At 38.2% G+C, this 19,093-nt stretch overlaps 1 protein-coding gene across 1 annotated transcript; it reads left to right on the forward strand.

Annotated features, from left to right (window-relative positions):
* The first annotated feature begins 2,490 nt into the window (after positions 1–2,490).
* On the forward strand, positions 2,491–6,060 carry LOC113761594. Its single transcript, XM_027304662.1, has 3 exons — positions 2,491–3,636; positions 4,253–4,600; positions 4,689–6,060. The coding sequence occupies exons 1-3, from the start codon at positions 3,133–3,135 to the stop codon at positions 5,310–5,312; spliced, it is 1,476 nt and encodes a 491-aa protein (XP_027160463.1). The 5' UTR covers positions 2,491–3,132; the 3' UTR covers positions 5,313–6,060.
* Positions 6,061–19,093: the final 13,033 nt, after the last annotated feature.

The raw sequence follows: 19,093 nt of genomic DNA on the forward strand, positions 1-19,093 counted from the left end.
GCACCCTTATAATTAATTTTTTTTTTCAAATTAACTTCATTTTTGTAAAAATTGACACCTGAGACCTCTAACATGTATTAGCTTTCATTTTCATTTCCTTATGGTTATTACTTTTACTTTAAAAAAAAAAATCAATATTTCCCTTTTCTCCAAGAGAATATAGCTAAACTGATACAAACAGATTTTGTGTCAAAAGGGGATTCAGTTGTTATTCCAGAGAAATGTTAGGTGATTTATGTCGCACTAGATTTGATTCTATTAGTTACCCCAAAACAGAACATTATGAATTGATTTATGATTTTCCATGTTCGGGGGATGGAAAAGTCTGCGACTGATAGATCTTTTGAATATTAATGATGAATTCATGAGTTAGATCTCCATTTCTTACTTTTAGATGCCAAACCAACCGATCAATTTTTTTTATTTTTTATTTTTTGGAGGGAACCGATCAAATGTTCAAGTATCTTCAACGGAAAAGCGGCTACTTAAGTTTACATTAGCTGTATTAGAAATCAGTTCATCCAATCAAGGAACACCATATTTGTTGTATTAAAAGTCTCCCAAAAGGGAGAAATATAAGGTGTGTTTGGATTGCCATTTTTCAAAAAAAAAAATTACGTTTTCCGTGAATATATTTTTCAATCACCTTTTTACTTCACATATATTAAATCGTTACAATAATTTTTCTATAATAAAAAAAAACCAGAAAAATACAATCCAAACAAAGCGGTGAATCTTTCTTAGTGGAATGGGAGTTCAATTTTGTCATCGGAGCCATTTCAACCCCTAAGCCAATTTTCTCTATTTTACATACGCTTGTCATTCGGGTCATTTTCAACCGCTACTTCGTTTCAATGGTTGTTTATAGGGACTTTTACCCAAAAGTTACAGAGCCAATTTGAATTGCATTTTATGGAAAGTACTTTAGAAGAAAATACTGTAGCACTTATCCGAATATATGATATATATGAGGTAAAAATATGATTAAAAAATATATTGAAGAAATATTTTATAAAAAATGTAAAAATTATTCTTCAAAAAATAACAACCTATAGTACATTTTTTAACTGATACGTATGACGTATGACTATAAAAAGGTGATTGAAAGGTAACTTTTAAAAGATTTTCAAAAACATATTCATGGACAACCCATTGTTATCCAAAATAGACTTATGATATTGTTCATTTTGGATTGGTCTGTTTTTCAAAAATAAGTTTTTCAAATGCAATGCTACGGTAATACATAAATAAAAATAACTCAAAAAACATCTCATCCATACAATATATCAAAAATAACTCACAAATATAAAAAAAAAATTAAAATTCTACAACATTTTCTACCTATCACCACCCCTCCCTCATCCCCACCCACCACCGTCACCACCCCACCTCTCTCTTCCTGCTTCCCTCATTTTCTCCTCCATCCCCCTCCTCTTCTCCTCCACCCCCAGAAGGTAGCAACCTTATGGTCGTGATCTGGCCGCGACCAAATCAAAGGGGGGAGGGGAGGGCCGAGGATTGGCAGGGAAAGGGAGGGAGGAGGAGAAGAGGGAGGGGGTGGTATTGGTGGTGGTTGTGGTTGTGGATGGTAGTTTAATTTTTAAAAAGTATTGAAAAGGTATTTTAATTTTAAAAGGTATCCCAAAATATACGTCAAAAATTCCTTCAAAAAATCATTTGTAGTAAAAATTTTTCATGTACACTGCTTCAGTAACATATTTTAAAAACACTTCTAAAAATAACTAATCCAAATGGACTGTAGCACACAGTTCAATAAATCTATAGTTGAAATACAAAAATGATTAATATGTGCTTTTCTGTGTAATGACATATCCCAGCAAACTTTGATGGTATGGTGGTTCGTACCCTGTGGATCGAGCTACATCAAATACACGAACTACCTACAAGAGTTACTTGGGCTAGGTCAATTTTAGTCAATGAGGTTCATGTTAAGATTTCGCCGCCGTGACTTCTGCATACATGAACCACCCAGTCTTGAGTTTTTACCGTGATGGTTTTCGGGTTCATCCCAGCCCATTAGCAACAGACAATGATTTATCCATACAAAGAAATAATTATTATAGCACCTTTTAAAATATTATCTGTCTTTTTCTTAGAAGAATTTCAAACTTGTATAGGCAGAAGATTATTTGAAACATTACTTGAACTAATTATTATAACAAATTTTAAAATATTACTTATACTAATCAGTGTAACACTTTTTTATAATGTAATATATATAAAATAAAAAAAAAACAAAAGGATTATAAAAAATTGCAATTATGAAGTTAATAAAATAATATTTAAAAAAATTTAGCTATCCAAAGCTAATATTAATTTGCTGAACAATATAATGATTATATATATATTATCATTTTTGTATCTTACTACTATTTTTGGATTTCACATATATAAAAAAACTTCCAGATGATCTTCCGTCCGAGAGCACTCGCTAAGCATTGCTATTACTAGTAATAACAAAGAAAAGGAGAGAGAGAGAGAGAGGGCGATAACCAAAAAGCAAGTGGGGACCCACAAAGGCTGATAGACCTGAGAATTCAAGCACCCATCTGATGCGCGTTGCATCACCGCTCCCTGATTCTCTTTCACACACACTTCTCACTTTCTACTTAGTGTAGTCTACTACTGCTCCTACTATCACTGCTGCTACCACTACTGAGCAAATTCAAGCAAACAGCAGCACCAGCTTTCTCTTTCTCTTCCTCTTCCGGCGCTTTCCTTTTCCCCTCCTTATTCCCCACCAAAACAAAATCCCCGCAACACTCATAACCAGCCTCTCAATCTCCCAAAATTTCTTCTCACCCATTTTCCGATTCCCTCACAAATTCTTCTCCATGCAAATCATTGCTCACCACCGTTTTGTATCATAATCTTCAGCTAACTCCCCTTTTACCCTGTCCCTGTTATTGTTTTCCGCTTTTCCTTCCCTAGAAGAAGAATGGGTTTTCATTCCCATATTTGCCTGCCTTATTTTTCTTTGTAGTAGTATATAGAAAATTTCCATCTTCAGTAGGGGGAAAAATAAACTTTTCCTCCATTTCTTTGCTTATATAAAAAAAATAAATAAAAATTGAGAGGACGAGAGTTTCTATACGTACAAGTTTGTGAAAAATGGAGAAAAAGCAAGGCTTTTTTTCGGCGATAAAGGAGGAGGTAGTAAGGGGTTTATCGCCGTCGAGGTCACGATCAAAGAGCCCAGCAAGGAGCGCCTCACCCATCTCGGCTTTGCTCCGGAGGAAGAAGACCAGCGGTAGTACCAGCAGCAGTGGTAACAGCTACGTAGCGAATCCCGAAGCGTTGATTGCGAGATCAGGGAGTATGAGGCCGTTGGGGGAGACTCTGACACCGTTAATGGAAGGCCCCGATCCGGATGGAGGTGAAATCGGGGAGTCGAAGCGGGTCGGGTTGGGTCAGTGGATGAAGGGTCAGCTCTGTCGGGCCCCGTCCGTGACTTCAAGTGGGTACGGAAGTAGTAACAACAACACTTCCGGGGGAAGCTGTAATAGGAGGTCTGATCTGAGGTTGTTGCTAGGTGTCATGGGTGCGCCGCTCGCCCCGGTTCACGTTAGTTCTATGGACCCTCTGCCCCATCTCAGCATCAAAGACACCCCCATTGTGAGTCGATATTTATGAACCTTTTTTTCCGTGTAATTTCTTGCTAAGTAGTTGCGTCCTAGTGTTTTTTGTTTTTTTTTTTTTGTGGGGGAAGAAAGATTTTGATTATTTTGGCTGTTAATTTGTGAGTAACTAATTAAAATCTTGTGATGCAGATGTCGACTAGCACGAATACAGATTCTACTACTGTTATCCAACTTGTTGGTCTATTTATTGTTAATATTAATTTGAAGTGTTTTGGTGGTGGGGCTGCAGGGAATGGTGGTTGGAGTCTAATTTTTGGGACTACTGAGTACTGAGGTGGTAGAGATTTATTCCAAGCTTATTTTGGGTAGGTTGAACTGTAATGTAATTGAAGCAATGGTTGTAACTTTTTCATGTCGTCGGTGGGAAATCCTGTCCTAAGTGAAGTGCATGCACCAATTTTGATACAAGATTGTCAAATTCTGACTTGACCAATTTGTATGATCCTCTTTGTCGAGGCTAAGGTTCGCTCATACGGTTGAATTGGTATTAGGAAGTGGTGTGTAACTGTTACCTGGTATCTTGTTTAAGGTTTGTGTTGGTTGAAATGCAGCGTTGTCATTTTGTCTGATCTGGCGCTCTGATTTTGCAGGAAACTTCTTCAGCCCAATACATATTGCAGCAGTATACTGCTGCATCTGGTGGTCAAAAGCTTCAGAATTCTATTAGAAATGCTTATGCTATGGGAAAGCTGAAGATGGTGGCTTCCGAATTCGAAACTGCAACAAAGGTTGTGAAGAATAGAAATGCTGCTAGAGCTGCTGAGTCTGGAGGTTTCGTCCTGTGGCAAATGAATCCTGACATGTGGTATGTCGAGCTTGCGGTTGGCGGTAGCAAGGTACATGCTGGTTGCAATGGCAAGCTTGTTTGGAGGCACACACCTTGGCTTGGGGCTCATACAGCGAAAGGGCCGGTCAGGCCTTTACGCCGTGCTTTACAGGTTAAAACTAGTGACAAGCTTTTTTACCATTTCCTCGTTTATGTTTTCTTGTTTTCTCACCTCATCCGACTGTGGTTCTTCTGTACAGGGTCTTGACCCAAGAACAACAGCCGGTATGTTTGCAGATGCCAGATGCATTGGAGAGAAGAAAATTGATGGGGAGGACTGCTTCATTCTCAAGCTTTGTGCTGATCCTCAGACACTGAAGGCAAGGAGTGAAGGGCCTGCAGAGATCATTAGGCATGTCCTTTTTGGCTATTTCAGCCAGAAGACTGGTCTTCTTGTGCACATGGAGGATTCACATCTTACGCGCATTCAATCTAATGGGGGTGATGCAGTTTACTGGGAAACCACTATTAACTCTTTCTTAGAGGATTATCGTCCTGTTGAAGGTATAATGATTGCTCATTCTGGTCGTTCAGTGGTTACACTTTTCCGGTTTGGGGAGATGGCAATGAGCCATACGAAAACAAGGATGGAAGAAGCTTGGACAATTGAAGAGGTGGCGTTCAATGTTCCTGGCTTGTCTTTGGACTGCTTTATTCCACCAGCTGACTTACGGTCAGGGTGCATGAGTGAAGCCTGTGAACTCCCTCAAGATGAAAGGGCAAAGAGTGCACTTGCGCTTGCTGCTCACCGGGCAAAGGTTGCTGCACTGGAGAAAACTCACGGCAGCAACATGGATAATGTGTTCTGGAAAGTTGAGGTCTAACCTAACAGGATCAGTGCCGCAATTGTTTATATGGGTAGGCAGTTTTTAATATTCTAACGAAGTAGAAATTAGGAGCTAAGCAAAATTAAGTTAGTTGAATATGCATCTACTATTCTGTAAATGGAGCATAATTATTCACAGGCTCTTGCCTGGAGCCTGGATGAATATTTATGCTCTCAATGCGGAATCCAACTAAGGGGTTGGAGCTCCTTTTTTTTTCTTTTTTAGTAATGGATAGAACATGCGGAGGCTAATTTTTTGGTTACCTTCCAATAGTAAAGGAAGGTGGGGAAGCACAAAACCTAGGCTGAACCATTGACCTTTGAATGCTGATTTCATACTAATTTCACCGTCCAAATGTATACCAACTGGGCAGTTTGAAGAATCGTCCTAGATGAGGTTGATACTTCAGCAGTAGTGTTTTAGCAGTTCTTTCAAGTTCTTTTTATTGCAGTCTTCTTGCTTTAACCTTGATGGTTTTATGGATTTAAAGATATTTCTTTCTGCCGGCCTGGAGGATGGGATTTCTCTGGTGGCTGGGATAAAAGCTAGGTTGCGGCCTAACACCATGAAATCAGACCATGGCAAATTGGCAAATGTTGCTCTTATCTGCTTTAGGCAACAGTTCTGATACGGGCTTCCGGTTGTGTTGTGGCATTTTGTCAGTCTCGTCAAGAAAAGATGTAATTTTAAAACTTTTTCCAGCAGATAATTTAATGCTCGGAAGAGATGAGCATCATTTCTTTTATCGATTCCTTTGCTATTCATTATTCTTTTTGGGCCTTAGGTAACCGTATCTTAATAATCTGTCAGCAAAACTTCTCCGATGGATCAGAAGGCAATTCACATGGCAAGCAGTTGTGGCTCTATTCCCATCCAATCCTGCTGAAACTGCAGATAGACCCTAAAAATCTTTTTCAGAGTGGCATTTTATTAGATTTCTAGTCAGCTATTCATTCAAAAATTGCATCGTCTTTTTCTTCCTTTGTATATTTTGCTTGGTTTCGTGGCCCTGTCTATGCATTGGAATCATGGAACGTTGAGGAAGCTCGAGAAGTAAGGAGAGCGGTTTGACCGCGAGTTTTCCGTTTCCTGTACTGGAGTTTGCCTTTATCTTTTCCTCATACTCGCCTCTGCAAATGTAGCGAGTAAACTTTTTCATCTTCCCCCTTTTTTGTTTTTTAATTGGAGCCAATTCCATCCTCTATCCTGTAAAGTGTAAAGCCCTTCTCCTCGTTAGGGGTATTTTCCATGGCCTGAGGATGTAGCGTGTGTGAGAAATTATCATTGCACCAAAGGCATGGGGGCAAAAGTCGTCCCAGATCCCTGTGGTCTCCTCTAATCATCCCTCTCTTTTTCATATTCCATCCTCAAGTGCTCGTGCTTTCTCAAAGTGAAATTGATCTGCCTTTGCAGTCAATTTCGCCTCCTCCTTTACCCCACCCATCACCTGCAATTTTTCACTTTCACTACTATGTCAGTTCTATAATTGATGGCAGCAGTAGCAGGTACATGCTTGTGGGGAAGTTTCTAAAGATCTACACCATGATGGTGTCCCCCCAATGGTCAAATTTCCGGATTGATGGTGGAAACAGGTTTCTATTGATTGAATATTTGAATGGTGGGTGACTCGACTCGTTCATTTTAGAATGTCGCAATAGCATAAATGGTCTCCCCAGTGACTTGTGAGAGAGAGCGGCATAAATGAGTCTACCGACTCAAGGACAGCCCAGTAACATTTCATAATCTATCTTCTTCAGGACAGCAAATCATTGGAATCTTCTTGTATTTAAAGGAATAATTTTAAAAACTTTCCTGAAAATCTGACAGGCAGTTTTACTAGTTATCCGGAGATTTTAAAAATTATATCTCTTTTCCTCGGCCTTGTTTGGATTGCTTGTTTCCGTAGGAAAATATTGTCATTTTTCGTGATCACATTTCCCTATCACCTTTTTCCCTCACATATATCAAATCGCTACAGTAATTTTTCCATGAAAAATGACGGAAAATGCAATCCAAACACAACCGGTTGTGCAAAGAATATATAGTTTTACAGTTTTTTTTTTCTTTCTTTTTTCTTCTTTTTACCACAAAGTCATGAACATTGATCTTAGCCTCTATTGTTGTTGTCATACTTTAAACTAGTAACTTTTTATTTGACAATTTTGAATGCGATCGATTTTTTCTACCTTTCTTTTTGTTTACCAAAAGCAATAATAACTCTAAAAAGAAAAGCCCAAAAATGCTTTCAAACTATGGCCCTGTTTGGCACTTGAGTTTTTTTGTCAAGTTTGTCTGCTACAAGTTTTTTAAAAACTTTAGCTACAGTAACCTCAAAAAACTTCTCAAAGTTTTTGAACTATACACTTCAAAATATTTAAAAATTTACACACTTCAAAATTTTTTTTAAAAACTTCTACAGTAAGTTACATTAAAGTTTTAGACAAACACTCAAAAAACTCACTTGCAAAACGGGGCCTATGATAGTTCTACCAATCAAAAAATTCGTAGAACTTCGAAAGAATTATGACGAACTTTCTTGTCCAACTTAGGAAAAATATCTATGAAGGGTGAAGCACCGTGGAAAGTAACCTATCAATAATAATAGAACTATTATTGTTGCTTATCAAATAATAAATGGATATTAAAAACATTACACTTTTTCGTTACATTTGTGCCAAATCTCAAAGGAGCTCAATAAAATTGTCAAAATCGTAATAGAAGTTTATGAAATTATCCCAATATTTAATGAAAAGAAATAATGCAGAATTTAGATCCTTAAATAGGGAATGCAGTGTGATAACTTTTTTGACTTGAGTTGGGGCGTCTTCCACTCTGCGCTCGGTAATATTTTCTCAAACCCCACACCCAAAATTGATACAGCTGCTTTGGTAAGAATAATGTCAAGGAATACATGGTAAATTTAGGGGGGGGGGGGGAAATTAGGTTTTCAGGTATGAATTTATACATGTACCGTGGAATCAACCATGCTATCACAACAAAATGTAACATGTCTACATCATTACAATTAGTGACAGAAACACAATGTTTTTATTTCAAGTAGGCAAACTTCATGCACATAAATTTAATTTGTAATCAATATAAAAAATTTTTAAATTTGGGGGGGAGGGGGGAGGAGCAGAAAGTTTAATGTATAAAGGACACTCAATAAAAGCTTCCGAGTCCTTAAAGTAGAAAAACAATTTGTAGGACTTGGGTCGGTACTCCATTCTAGTTCCATCCTGAAAGAAACGATCAAATTGGAACATGGTAACTTACCATTTCTGTGTCCGCCAATACCTTTACATGAAAAACACATCCCTACAGCATCTTTTAACCACAAAAATAAAAATTGCACTGCCAGCTACCTCGATGAATGTGGACGAGTCCAAGTAATGCCTTTTAAAGTGGGAAACTAGACCGGATTGGGTTTTATTTCTTCAAATTTATTTGCTTACATCATCATTACAATTTCCAATACACCTTTTTACCTTCCCAATTACCTTTTTATCTCACATATATCACATCATAAAAAAGTGTTACAGTAAAAATATCTCTAATAATTCACAATCCAAACAGACTTGTGACCTCTTAATAATTTCATACTCAAGCAAACTAGGGAAGTCAAAAAATGAAAAGAAAAAAAAAAGGGAAAGAAAGTCTGAAGGTCATTCATATTCATTCAAATACATTTGAGATGAGACACTAGAACGAAATTCATAGCATAGCTCATAATTGTTGCCATAGGTCTCAAGTCCATTCAATGTGAAAGGTTCGTTCAATCATGCATGTGGTCCTGATTCCTGACAGTCTGCAGTATCTCTCCCATTGCCTGATTGGAGAAGAAGGATCTGAGGATTCTTAAGCCAACCACCGCCTGCAGGCTGCATCCATCATGGACCGGTTACTACTTACTACTACTAATACTCTTCTGCCCTGATGTTCTTGGAGAGGCTTGGAAAGGGAAAGAAAACAGTAGCCTATTGGCCTTGGGACCAAATGGGTCATGGCTTTCAATTCGGCCTATCCTACCCAGTACGTAGCATTTTTCACTCTGAGTAACTAAATGCCAGTTCCCATTGTACAGTTATTTTTGTTTTCTTTGTCCTGGAAAAGTTAGAAGCTGTATGCTGCTGTCACTGATTTGTGCATAAACCAGTTTGCCGACCACTGAACAAAACTCTTGAAACAAAAAAGTACTGCGTAGTAAAACAAGAAGGTACCTAGATCGGTACTTAAATTGGGGGGGGGGGGGGGGTTGACCTCCAACTGATGATCCTTGGAGAATTAGGGTACACGAAGCCCTTCTCTTAAAAAGTTGGCAATGGCAGGGGTAGTATATATTTATTTTTTGGATTCTAAAGTTTGACTTGGAACTACAGTTTCAAACTCCAAACCCTATTAGTTGATTGTGTTTCTCTATTAGGATATGTGATTTTTTTTATGCAACCAAATCTAATTTCAAATAAACGACCCAACAGCACATGCTAAGGCATATACATGTGGAACTCCCCGAACGCGCACTTATAGATTTGTCTCCAATTCGTCAATCACCGATCAACGCTTACTGCTAATTTTTTTCGGAAATGGCGAGGATGCATTTATGAATCACCGAACATTTATGATTTTCACTTTCACTGCTAATAGAAATTCTTGCTGCTCCTTTTTTGTGATTTAGTACTATTAGTAGTATACAGTGGGGAAGGGAGTTGACGAGTTATGAATTCTACACTACTTATTAAATACTAAAAGTGAGGACAGGATCACTTACTTTGTCGCTAAGGGAAAACCCTAAACACACCTCCTAGACACAGAAACCCTTTGATTGTTGGCGCATGCAAAAGAACAAGTTATTGCATGAAAAAGGGTGGTTCACGTTAACAAAGCCACAACAGCTTAGCTAGCTAGCAACCCTACATTAAAATCTCATTCTCTATATTTGGATTGCCATAAAAATTTTATTACCCTTATCATAAACATGTTTATCGATCGATCACGTATTTATCTCACACACACGTCTCCCATATGTTACCGTAAAATTTCTTAAAAAGTAACAATCAAACGGGCTATAAATTTTCAACTTGTGATTAATCACAACCACAAGGAGAGAGCGAATTGGAATCTTCCTTGTATCAATCATGTGCTAATAATTGATGGCTGCTGCCTAGCTACTGCCCGTTGTATATAGTTGACCATTTCTTGGGCTTGATTCCGAACATGATCAGTCACAACAAATTAAGCTGAGTTTTAGGAATTTGGGTGGCATTTGACCCAATTGCAAACGGAAGGTCACTTACTCGGAGCTTGACTTAGTTCTCTACTAGTAGTACTAATAGGAAATTGCTGTACACCACCCTGTACTAGTTTCTAGTACTGGTTGTAGGCTATTAGTAGCATCAATTATCAAATAAATCTGTCGGCAAAGGGAAGCTTCCCAATGGGGACGCATCCCATGCATGGCTGTGCGTGTAGGATATAAATGGTTGCACATTAATGGGTGTGCCAGCCAGCCCCAGCCCCCCGGAAGCGAGTCCATATCCATCCGTTATGGTGCTGCAGCGGCAGCTGAATTGAATGGGTGATGATGATCTTGATGGCATGCATCTATAGTCTCAAGAATCAAGATTAATATGTTAGTCGTCACAACCGCGTACTGTTGTAATTAATGCAGCACCAGTACCTAAACCATTTCCTGTGCACGTGCGTTCCCTCCTTGGGTGCCCCATAGCCTTATGTCGCCTCACCCCACACAACTGCTCATGTTGTGTGGAGGCGGGACTTTCTCAGGAGCAGTAAACTACCCTGTCGTCCGTCCCACTTTAATAGTCTTATTTTTTTTCGTCTATTCTAAATTGTAATCTATTTTTTAATTAAAAAATATAATTATTTTTAAATTTCTCTAAAATATTCTTATTCAATTTAGATTGTTATTAGTATAAACTACCTTATTTAATATAGATTCTTAACCTATCCCATTTAATATATTTAGATTTTTCAAAACATATTAATATATGAAAAGCCAGTTTTGTTATTCTTTCAAGCTAAAATGTGAAATAATGTAAAATGAGAATTGATTCTTTCTTGATCATCAATTCAAGTTTCTTTAAATCACCAATTCAAGTTTAATAATTAATATAAAATTGTACTCTATTTAATGTAAAGGTATTTTAAAAAAATAGCAATCTAAATTTATTATTCCAACAAAGTTAATTACTTTTTCTTAAATTGTGTGGAAAAAAAACTAGAACTATCAAAATGGAACAGATGGACTACTTACTACTCACTTTGTTCTCCATCTCACTCTGATAGTTTTACTTTTTTTTTACACATTTTTTTAAAATTAATTAATTTTATTAAAAAAAGTAAATCTAATCTATTGCTTTCTTAAAATACTTTTACATTAATATTAAGAGTTTCACTAATCACTACTATACCTTTACATTAACTATAATAACAATAACGATGGTATATTACACCATTCAAAACATGCATCAAAATAATTATTGGTAAAAAAATTGACTGTATTAAATAAGGTAAGCTATATTTATGAATAATGAAGTATATTAAATAATGATATTTTAGAGAAATTAAAAATTAAATATATTCTTTATTTGGAATGTGGATTATAATTTGAAAGAGATAAAAAATGAAAATAAAACTATCAAAGTGAGATGGAGAGAATAGTAGGGTTTGTTTGGATTGAGCATTATTTCCTCAATTTTATTTGCTTACATCATCATTACAATTTTCAATACACCTTTTTATCTTCTCAATTACCTTTTTATCTCACATACATCACATCACAAAAAGTGCTACAGTAGAAATATCTCAAATAACTTACCATCCAAACAAACATAAAGTCTTAATAGAGGTGGGAGGTCAAGGGTTCAAATAGTGTCTCCTACCAGTTACTATTTGTGACTTTTCATTATTCCTTCGCTTAGATTAGAATAGAATAGGTTATAAAAACAGTTATCGTTGTCGAAAAAAAAAGGTAAATCTAACTGAAAGGTTGGCAAGAAGTGAGAAATTGATTTGTGGAGTCACTTCCGATCCGTTTAATTTGGGGTGTCTTGCATTTGTCCTTAATGGCTATGTATCCAATATAATAGCTTGTCTAGTTCTTGAACATTCCAAGTTGTACGGTACGGTGGTACAACTTGACAATAGATTTGACAAGCAGTTAAAAGGTTGTTTGACTGCTTGGTACAACGTTGTTGTTCAAGTTTCCGGATATCAAATACTACTAATTGTAATTCTTTAAATTTCCCAACTTTAACTGGTGTTATTGAATGTTTTGGATTGGTAGCAATTATTACTTGAGTTGTCACCACTGATATGGCACAATTTGAGCCATTGTGTCTATCAAAATTCGGATTTACATAAATATGAGCCTTTTCCTTTTATTTGCATGATGTCCTTCACTCTATTCATGGGAACTGGTTTTGTATTTAGTATTTACTTGAATGGTAAATTAACTCAAAGGGACAAAAAAAAAAAATTCCGGCGGACCAAATATCACTGACCTAAAACTATTGAGGACAAAATAAAATTTGTGAAAATTTTAGGGCAAAAAGTCCCAGTGGCCCTCAAACTATTACCCGGATGAAGTTTTGGCCCCCAAACAATTAAAAGTAAAGTTTTGGGCCTCTATCTATCTAAAGTACAAATTGTTAGACCTTCTGTCAAATTCATCAGTTATTACCGACGGAATCTACGACCACGTGAGAAGCACGCCGAAACACGAAGGGCATTTTTGTCCATAAAGAGCTGTCATCCACTTGGTGAAATGGAGCGAAAAATGATTTTGACCAAACTGTTTACTTTCTCCACTATCTCTCCCTCTGTCTGCCATTAACGGTTCTTGCTGCAACTTTTCGACTACGAGCACTGCTACCAGCACCGTGGAAGTAGACATTGAAGCAAAATGGAGTGGAAAATAAGGAAGCCAGACGTATATTTTGATCCATTTCTTGTTTACGGTAAGTGGTCTGACCCTATTTTTGTTCCATTCTCGTCTGAGCAGTGATGGTTTGTATATAACAGAGGAACAAAGCGTGTCAATAACGTTTAAAAAGATGGTATTAGTCAAATTTTCAGTTTGTCGGGAAGATTGGTGGTCCTATATGTTTGTTGGTATCTTTTACTGTAGAAATTAATATTCGCTTCAGTGGTCCTACATTATTTTTTTATTTTACCCATTAACCATGTCCGACAAAAAGGGGCCACTGAAATAGTAGTTTATTGGCCTAAGACAACTGTTTTGACTCATAATTTGTGAGATAATTTATTCTTCCTATTTTAAATATTGTATTGACCTGAGGCTAAAATTGTTGCAGAGGCTGATTCTGAATGTTTACTATACGTTTGCATCATGGGGGGAGAATTAATTGGGGACAATATGTGGGGTATGTTGATGGAGATGTAGATGACATAGATCTTTGCAGCGCCTGAGAAAATGTCCATTCTTGAACTGAATAAGATGGTGAAAAATTAGGACATCGTAGAGCTGCTATACTGTATTACTATGTTGAACCAAATAAAGATCTATCCAATGGTTTAAGAGAGTTATGCACTGATGAGGATGTTAACAAATTTTCAGAATGGGCTTACAAGTTTAAGGTGATGGAGGTATTTTGTAACCACCTGACACCTGAAGAAATTGAAAAATTTAGGTCTCCTTTGATTGTTAAACCAGTAGAAAAAAAACGTTGTGGTGTTGTGATTGAGGAGTTGGATGAGCAGGGAAGAATAATAGGGGAACCATGTTCTGAAAAAGGTTTTAGAATGGGTCTGTTATTTGAGGAACATACTGGTACAAAAGACAATCGAGATGTGTTACAGAACTCAGGTTTACAGCAGAAACAAATTGGGTCATCAGAACAGCCTCATAGTGCTGGACATGGACAGAGCATCCAGCAGCTTGCTAGTGCACTAGATCTAGAAGGGAGAGCTACTACCTCTGCTTCAACAGACCAGCATCAAGGCACATTCGAACGAGGTGCTGCCTCTGCTTCTACTATCCAGCATGAGCAAGCTAGTGAACTAGATCCAGAAAGAGGTATTGCCTCTGCTTCAACAGACCAGCAAGAAGGCACATTCGAAACTTCTACTATCCAGCATCCTGTTGACCATCATAGCAGTGAACAACCTATTGCAGAGGAAGGAGTCATAGAAGATGTTGAAGAATCAGAATCAGAGCATGACTCTGACAGATTTAGCACTGGTGACTACTGTGGCGATGAGGCACTACTGGATGGTTTGATACCAGAGACAACAGGGGGTGGAACTTCAGAGCAGCAGTTTGATGAGCCACTAACACATGAGGTGCAGCCTGATTCACAGCAAAATAATGAAGCAACAGGCACATTCTCTTCACAACAGCATGATGCACAGCAGCCACAACAGAAAAAAAAACAGGTTAGGAGAAGGAAAAATGTACAAGCACAGCAGCAACAAGCTCGAAATGAACCAGAAGCTTCTGATACATTGGCTGAAGATGTAATCCCAGACCACCTTAGCAGTGATGGTGGCTCATCAGAAGAAGAAGAAGATGGTGACCAATTCCAAAGAAGGTACAAAGATTTTTGTATGGAGAAATTCAAGATTGATACCAGATTTGAGTTGGGTATGAAATTTGGTTCAAGAGCCCAGTTTAAGGCAGCTGTTCAAGAATATGGTATCAAGATGGGGAGGCCAGTATACACCAAGAGGAATGAGAGTAAAAGGGTGAGAGCCAAGTGCAAGGCCCCATGCCAATGGTTTGTGTTTGCCTCAATTGAAAAAGCACTTGGGAGTACTGATTTGGTAGTTAAAAGCATGAATGACAAGCATGAAAATTGCAATCACGCCTGGAAAAATAAAAACCTGAAGTCTAAGTGGTTGTCTGACAGGTACATGGAGAGGATTAAGTCGAACTCTCGAATCCCAGTTAGGGAGATCCGACAAACTGTGAATGAGGAGTATCAAGCTCAAATTTCCAGATGGATAGCAGCCAAAGCAAGGAAACTGGCACTTGAAATGATAAAGGGATCAGCTGAACAACAGTATAAAAGAATTTGGGAATATTGTGCTGAGATAAAAAAGACACATGAGGGCAGCACAATGGAGGTGATGTTTACTCCATTTAGAGGGCCTGGGGGCAACCCAAAATTTATGAGACTCTACTGCTGTTTAGGGCCATTGAAAAAAGGATTTAAGGATGATTTGAGGCCATTGATAGCATTGGATGGGTGCCATTTGAAGGGGACTTATAGAGGGCAGTTATTGACTGCCATTGCAGCTGACCCTAATAATGGGTGGTGGCCCATTGCCTGGGCAGTTGTAGAGAGAGAAGCTACGGAGCAGTGGACGTGGTTCTTGAAATACCTCAGTGATGATTTGGAAATTGAAAATCAATTTCATTATACCTTTATTTCTGACCAACAAAAGGTATACACATATACACTTTGCAATAATGTGAACATGTGTATGTATGTGTATGTATATACATAGTAACCTTCCTTGATATTTTGTTTCTTCCTTTACAGGGGTTGGATAGAGCATTAGCTGAAGTTCTTCTAAATTGTGAGCATAGGTATTGTGTCCAACACATGTATCGAAATTTCAAGAAGAAACATCCAGGTTTGCCTCTTAAGGATAGGCTGTGGAATATTGCCAACAGCACAACAGAGGAACTCTACAATAAAGCAATGGCAGAACTCAAAGATTTTGATAACGAGGCATATCAGTGGGTAAAAAATGCTCCAACTCCTTGGCATTGGTGCAAGGCCTTCTTTCCGACTCACACAAAGAGTGACATGCTGGTCAACAACTTGTGTGAGTCTTTTAATGCACATATTCTTGAGGCTAGAGACCAGCCAATTATAACAATGCTGGAAATGATCAGGGAGTACCTTATGGATAGGATCCGGAAGAGAAAATCAGCAATGGAAAGATATGATAGCCCAACTGGACCTCTAATCAACGAAATTATTGAAAATAGGGTAAAAATTGCAAGTCAGTGGATGCCTATTTGGAATGCAATGCATGGCTACCAGGTGAAAGGACCAAGAGGGGCCCAATTTGCTGTAGATATGGAGAAAAAGAACTGCAGTTGCAGGTTATGGGAGGTTAGTGGCATTCCATGTTGTCACGCCATTGCTGCCATTCTTTTGAGGAATGAAGACCGACGGCAGTACTTGAATGTTTGTTATAGTAGGGGGCTATTCTTGAAGCTTTATGAAAATGTGTTACAACCAATTAGTGGTGAGGATCATTGGCCCCCATCAACAATGCCTGAATTGGAGCCCCCGGTATCAGTAACTCAACCTGGAAGGCCTAGAAAGGCTAGGAGAAGGGACACAATTGAAGGCAAGAATCACGGCAGAAGACTAAGAAGAAGGATCATTATTCATTGTCGAAAATGTGGGGAGGCTGGTCATAATGCAGCAACATGCAAGCAGCCAACCAATGAACAAGGGCAGCAAGATACTTCAACTGAACCTGTGACGCAGCAATCAAATGCAAGAACGAGGAGACAAACAGTAAGTACAACCAACAACATTCACTTTTAATTTTTCCTGTTTAGCAGCTAACATGGTTCATGAAACTTTGGAGGTTATGCAGTCAGAAATACCACAGCAACAGCAGGTTGATGAAGCTGCGCATGAGCAGCCACAACAGCAACCAGGCCAGCAACAACCACATGAAATCCATGATCATGAACCTGGGCACCACCAACCACAACAACAGCAACAAACATCTACCCCAGGCCCGAGTGAAAAGACTTGTCCACCAACCCGTAGCAGGAAAACTTCAACTCGGAAATCACTCACTGATGCAGAAAAAGGAGCCATAAATGCTAACTATGCATATTTGGGTAAGGAGCCACCGTACACAGTTGGTTCTTGGAGAGGAAAGTGGAGTGGAAGAGGTAGAGGGAGAGGAGGACAAACCACAAAAGATAAGGGACGGGGAAGAGCTAATTAAAGAGGAGCAACAGTCAAGAACTGATTGAAGAGGGACCTCTAATCACATTTTTTGCCAACTGTTTTTTGTCTTACAATCTTGAATCTCTTTGGATGTTAGTGGATGAATTCCAATCAACTTTTGTTAGTGCTGATTACGTTTTGTATTCTGGATATATTTTTGTAGACCATTGACATCAGCATTGGTTATGTAGGGTCAGTATAATATGATGGTCTTTATATTTGCTTACTCCACTTTTGCAAATGTTCATGTCTTTGTCTGGTTAGTATATCTAGTTAATGGAATTGTGCTGCGTCTTCACATTGAGGGCCACTGGGACTCAATTGATTTTCACTTTGTCATTCCTTTCAAGCAGAGCAGTTCTTTTACAATTGAAACAACATTACAGAGTATTTCAACAAACAAGTGAAACAATAAAGCCTTACAAATATAGTCTGATTTTTTCCCAGCAAAGCATGCCTGATTTTTCATTCAACAAATCAAAACTTAGATTTCATTGCACATCTACCGATACAGTCATTACAGAGTACAGAAACAATAATGCGCACCCACTTCATCTTCATACTGCTCCTTCTATTTGCCTAAAAACTGTGAGATTTCCATTTTTTTTGCCCCAACTAACTGAGATTATAGTTGTAAGCATCCATGTTAACAAAAACAATCTCACCAGACACTTGTTCACCCACTTTTTGCTATGGATTTCTTTTTCTAGTTCTTTCACTTTGACCTTCAACTTTGCGACTTTTCTTTCTTGTCTTCTTACTTCTTCTTCATACGCATCTCTTTGCTGTTCAGCTACATTAATTCTTTTCAGAAGCCCAGGTATGATCTCCGTTGACCGGCTGCACATCTCCTTGTCGATCCACTGCCAAAATCTGCAACCACCATCCGCGCACACCGCAAATGTCCGTCCAGGATTTCTTGAGGTCCACGAAGTTATGACTCTCGACATTTTCTCACACCTGCACAATGGGAAATCCGGATTGTTGGTTTCTCGCATGCTTCCAGTTCAACAACTTCTTTGGCTGCAATTGAGTTTTTCTTTGTTCAAGTTCAGGAAGAAGTCCCATTTCACCAAGTGGATGACAGCTCTTTATGGACAAAAATGCCCTTCATATTTCGGCGTGCTTCTCACGTGATCGTAGATTCCGTCGGTATTAACTGATGAATTTGACAGAAGGTCTAACAATTTGTACTTTGGATAAATCGGGGGCCAAAACTTTACATTTAATTGTTTGGGGGCCAAAACTTCATCCGGGTAATAGTTTGAGGGCCACTGGGACTTTTTACCCAAAATTTTAATGCTCACCTTGATAAGAATAAAAACATGAAGTTTGAGAGGTACTAAATGTCATTATCCCAGGCTCAGAGGCCCAAAACAGAATCTCACCCATTTTTTAATCATATCCAAAGTGTTACAGCAAAAACTGAATAACCCATCATTTATGTAAAAAAAAAAAAAAAAAAATTTTACGCCATCATTTTGAGTAAAACATCTCCTTTAACAACATAATCATGCTGCGAGGGTATAACTGGGGTGACAAAGGGGCAAGGTCGCACAAGAGTAATGTCGAGGCCAACCTGTGGCCTTTAATCAGTCGAAACTCTGATGCAAATATAAAAGGTGCAGCCCATACCAAATTAATGTCCACGACCTTCATCTCTCCTATTCGGCCTGGAACTGAAAATGAATTTTGGGGCCTGAACCGTGAGGGAATTTGTATCTTACAGAACGACCCAATGGATAGTCAAGAATGATGCTTCGATTAGGCAGCAATTCAATTGTGTCCGCTTCAGATGAAATCTCAGCT

Source organism: Coffea eugenioides, chromosome 2, assembly GCF_003713205.1.
Source record: "Coffea eugenioides isolate CCC68of chromosome 2, Ceug_1.0, whole genome shotgun sequence".
Classification (NCBI taxonomy): Eukaryota; Viridiplantae; Streptophyta; class Magnoliopsida; order Gentianales; family Rubiaceae; genus Coffea; species Coffea eugenioides.

What these genes read in the sequence shown, in the direction of transcription:
- LOC113761594 (XM_027304662.1), top strand. Translation starts at nt 3,133, where the DNA reads ATGGAGAAAAAGCAAGGCTTTTTTTCGGCGATAAAGGAGGAGGTAGTA. An exon ending in GCATCAAAGACACCCCCATT is followed by an intron (nt 3,637 to 4,252) that starts GTGAGTCGATAT and finishes CTGATTTTGCAG; the next exon opens with GAAACTTCTTCAGCCCAATA. An exon ending in CTTTACGCCGTGCTTTACAG is followed by an intron (nt 4,601 to 4,688) that starts GTTAAAACTAGT and finishes TCTTCTGTACAG; the next exon opens with GGTCTTGACCCAAGAACAAC.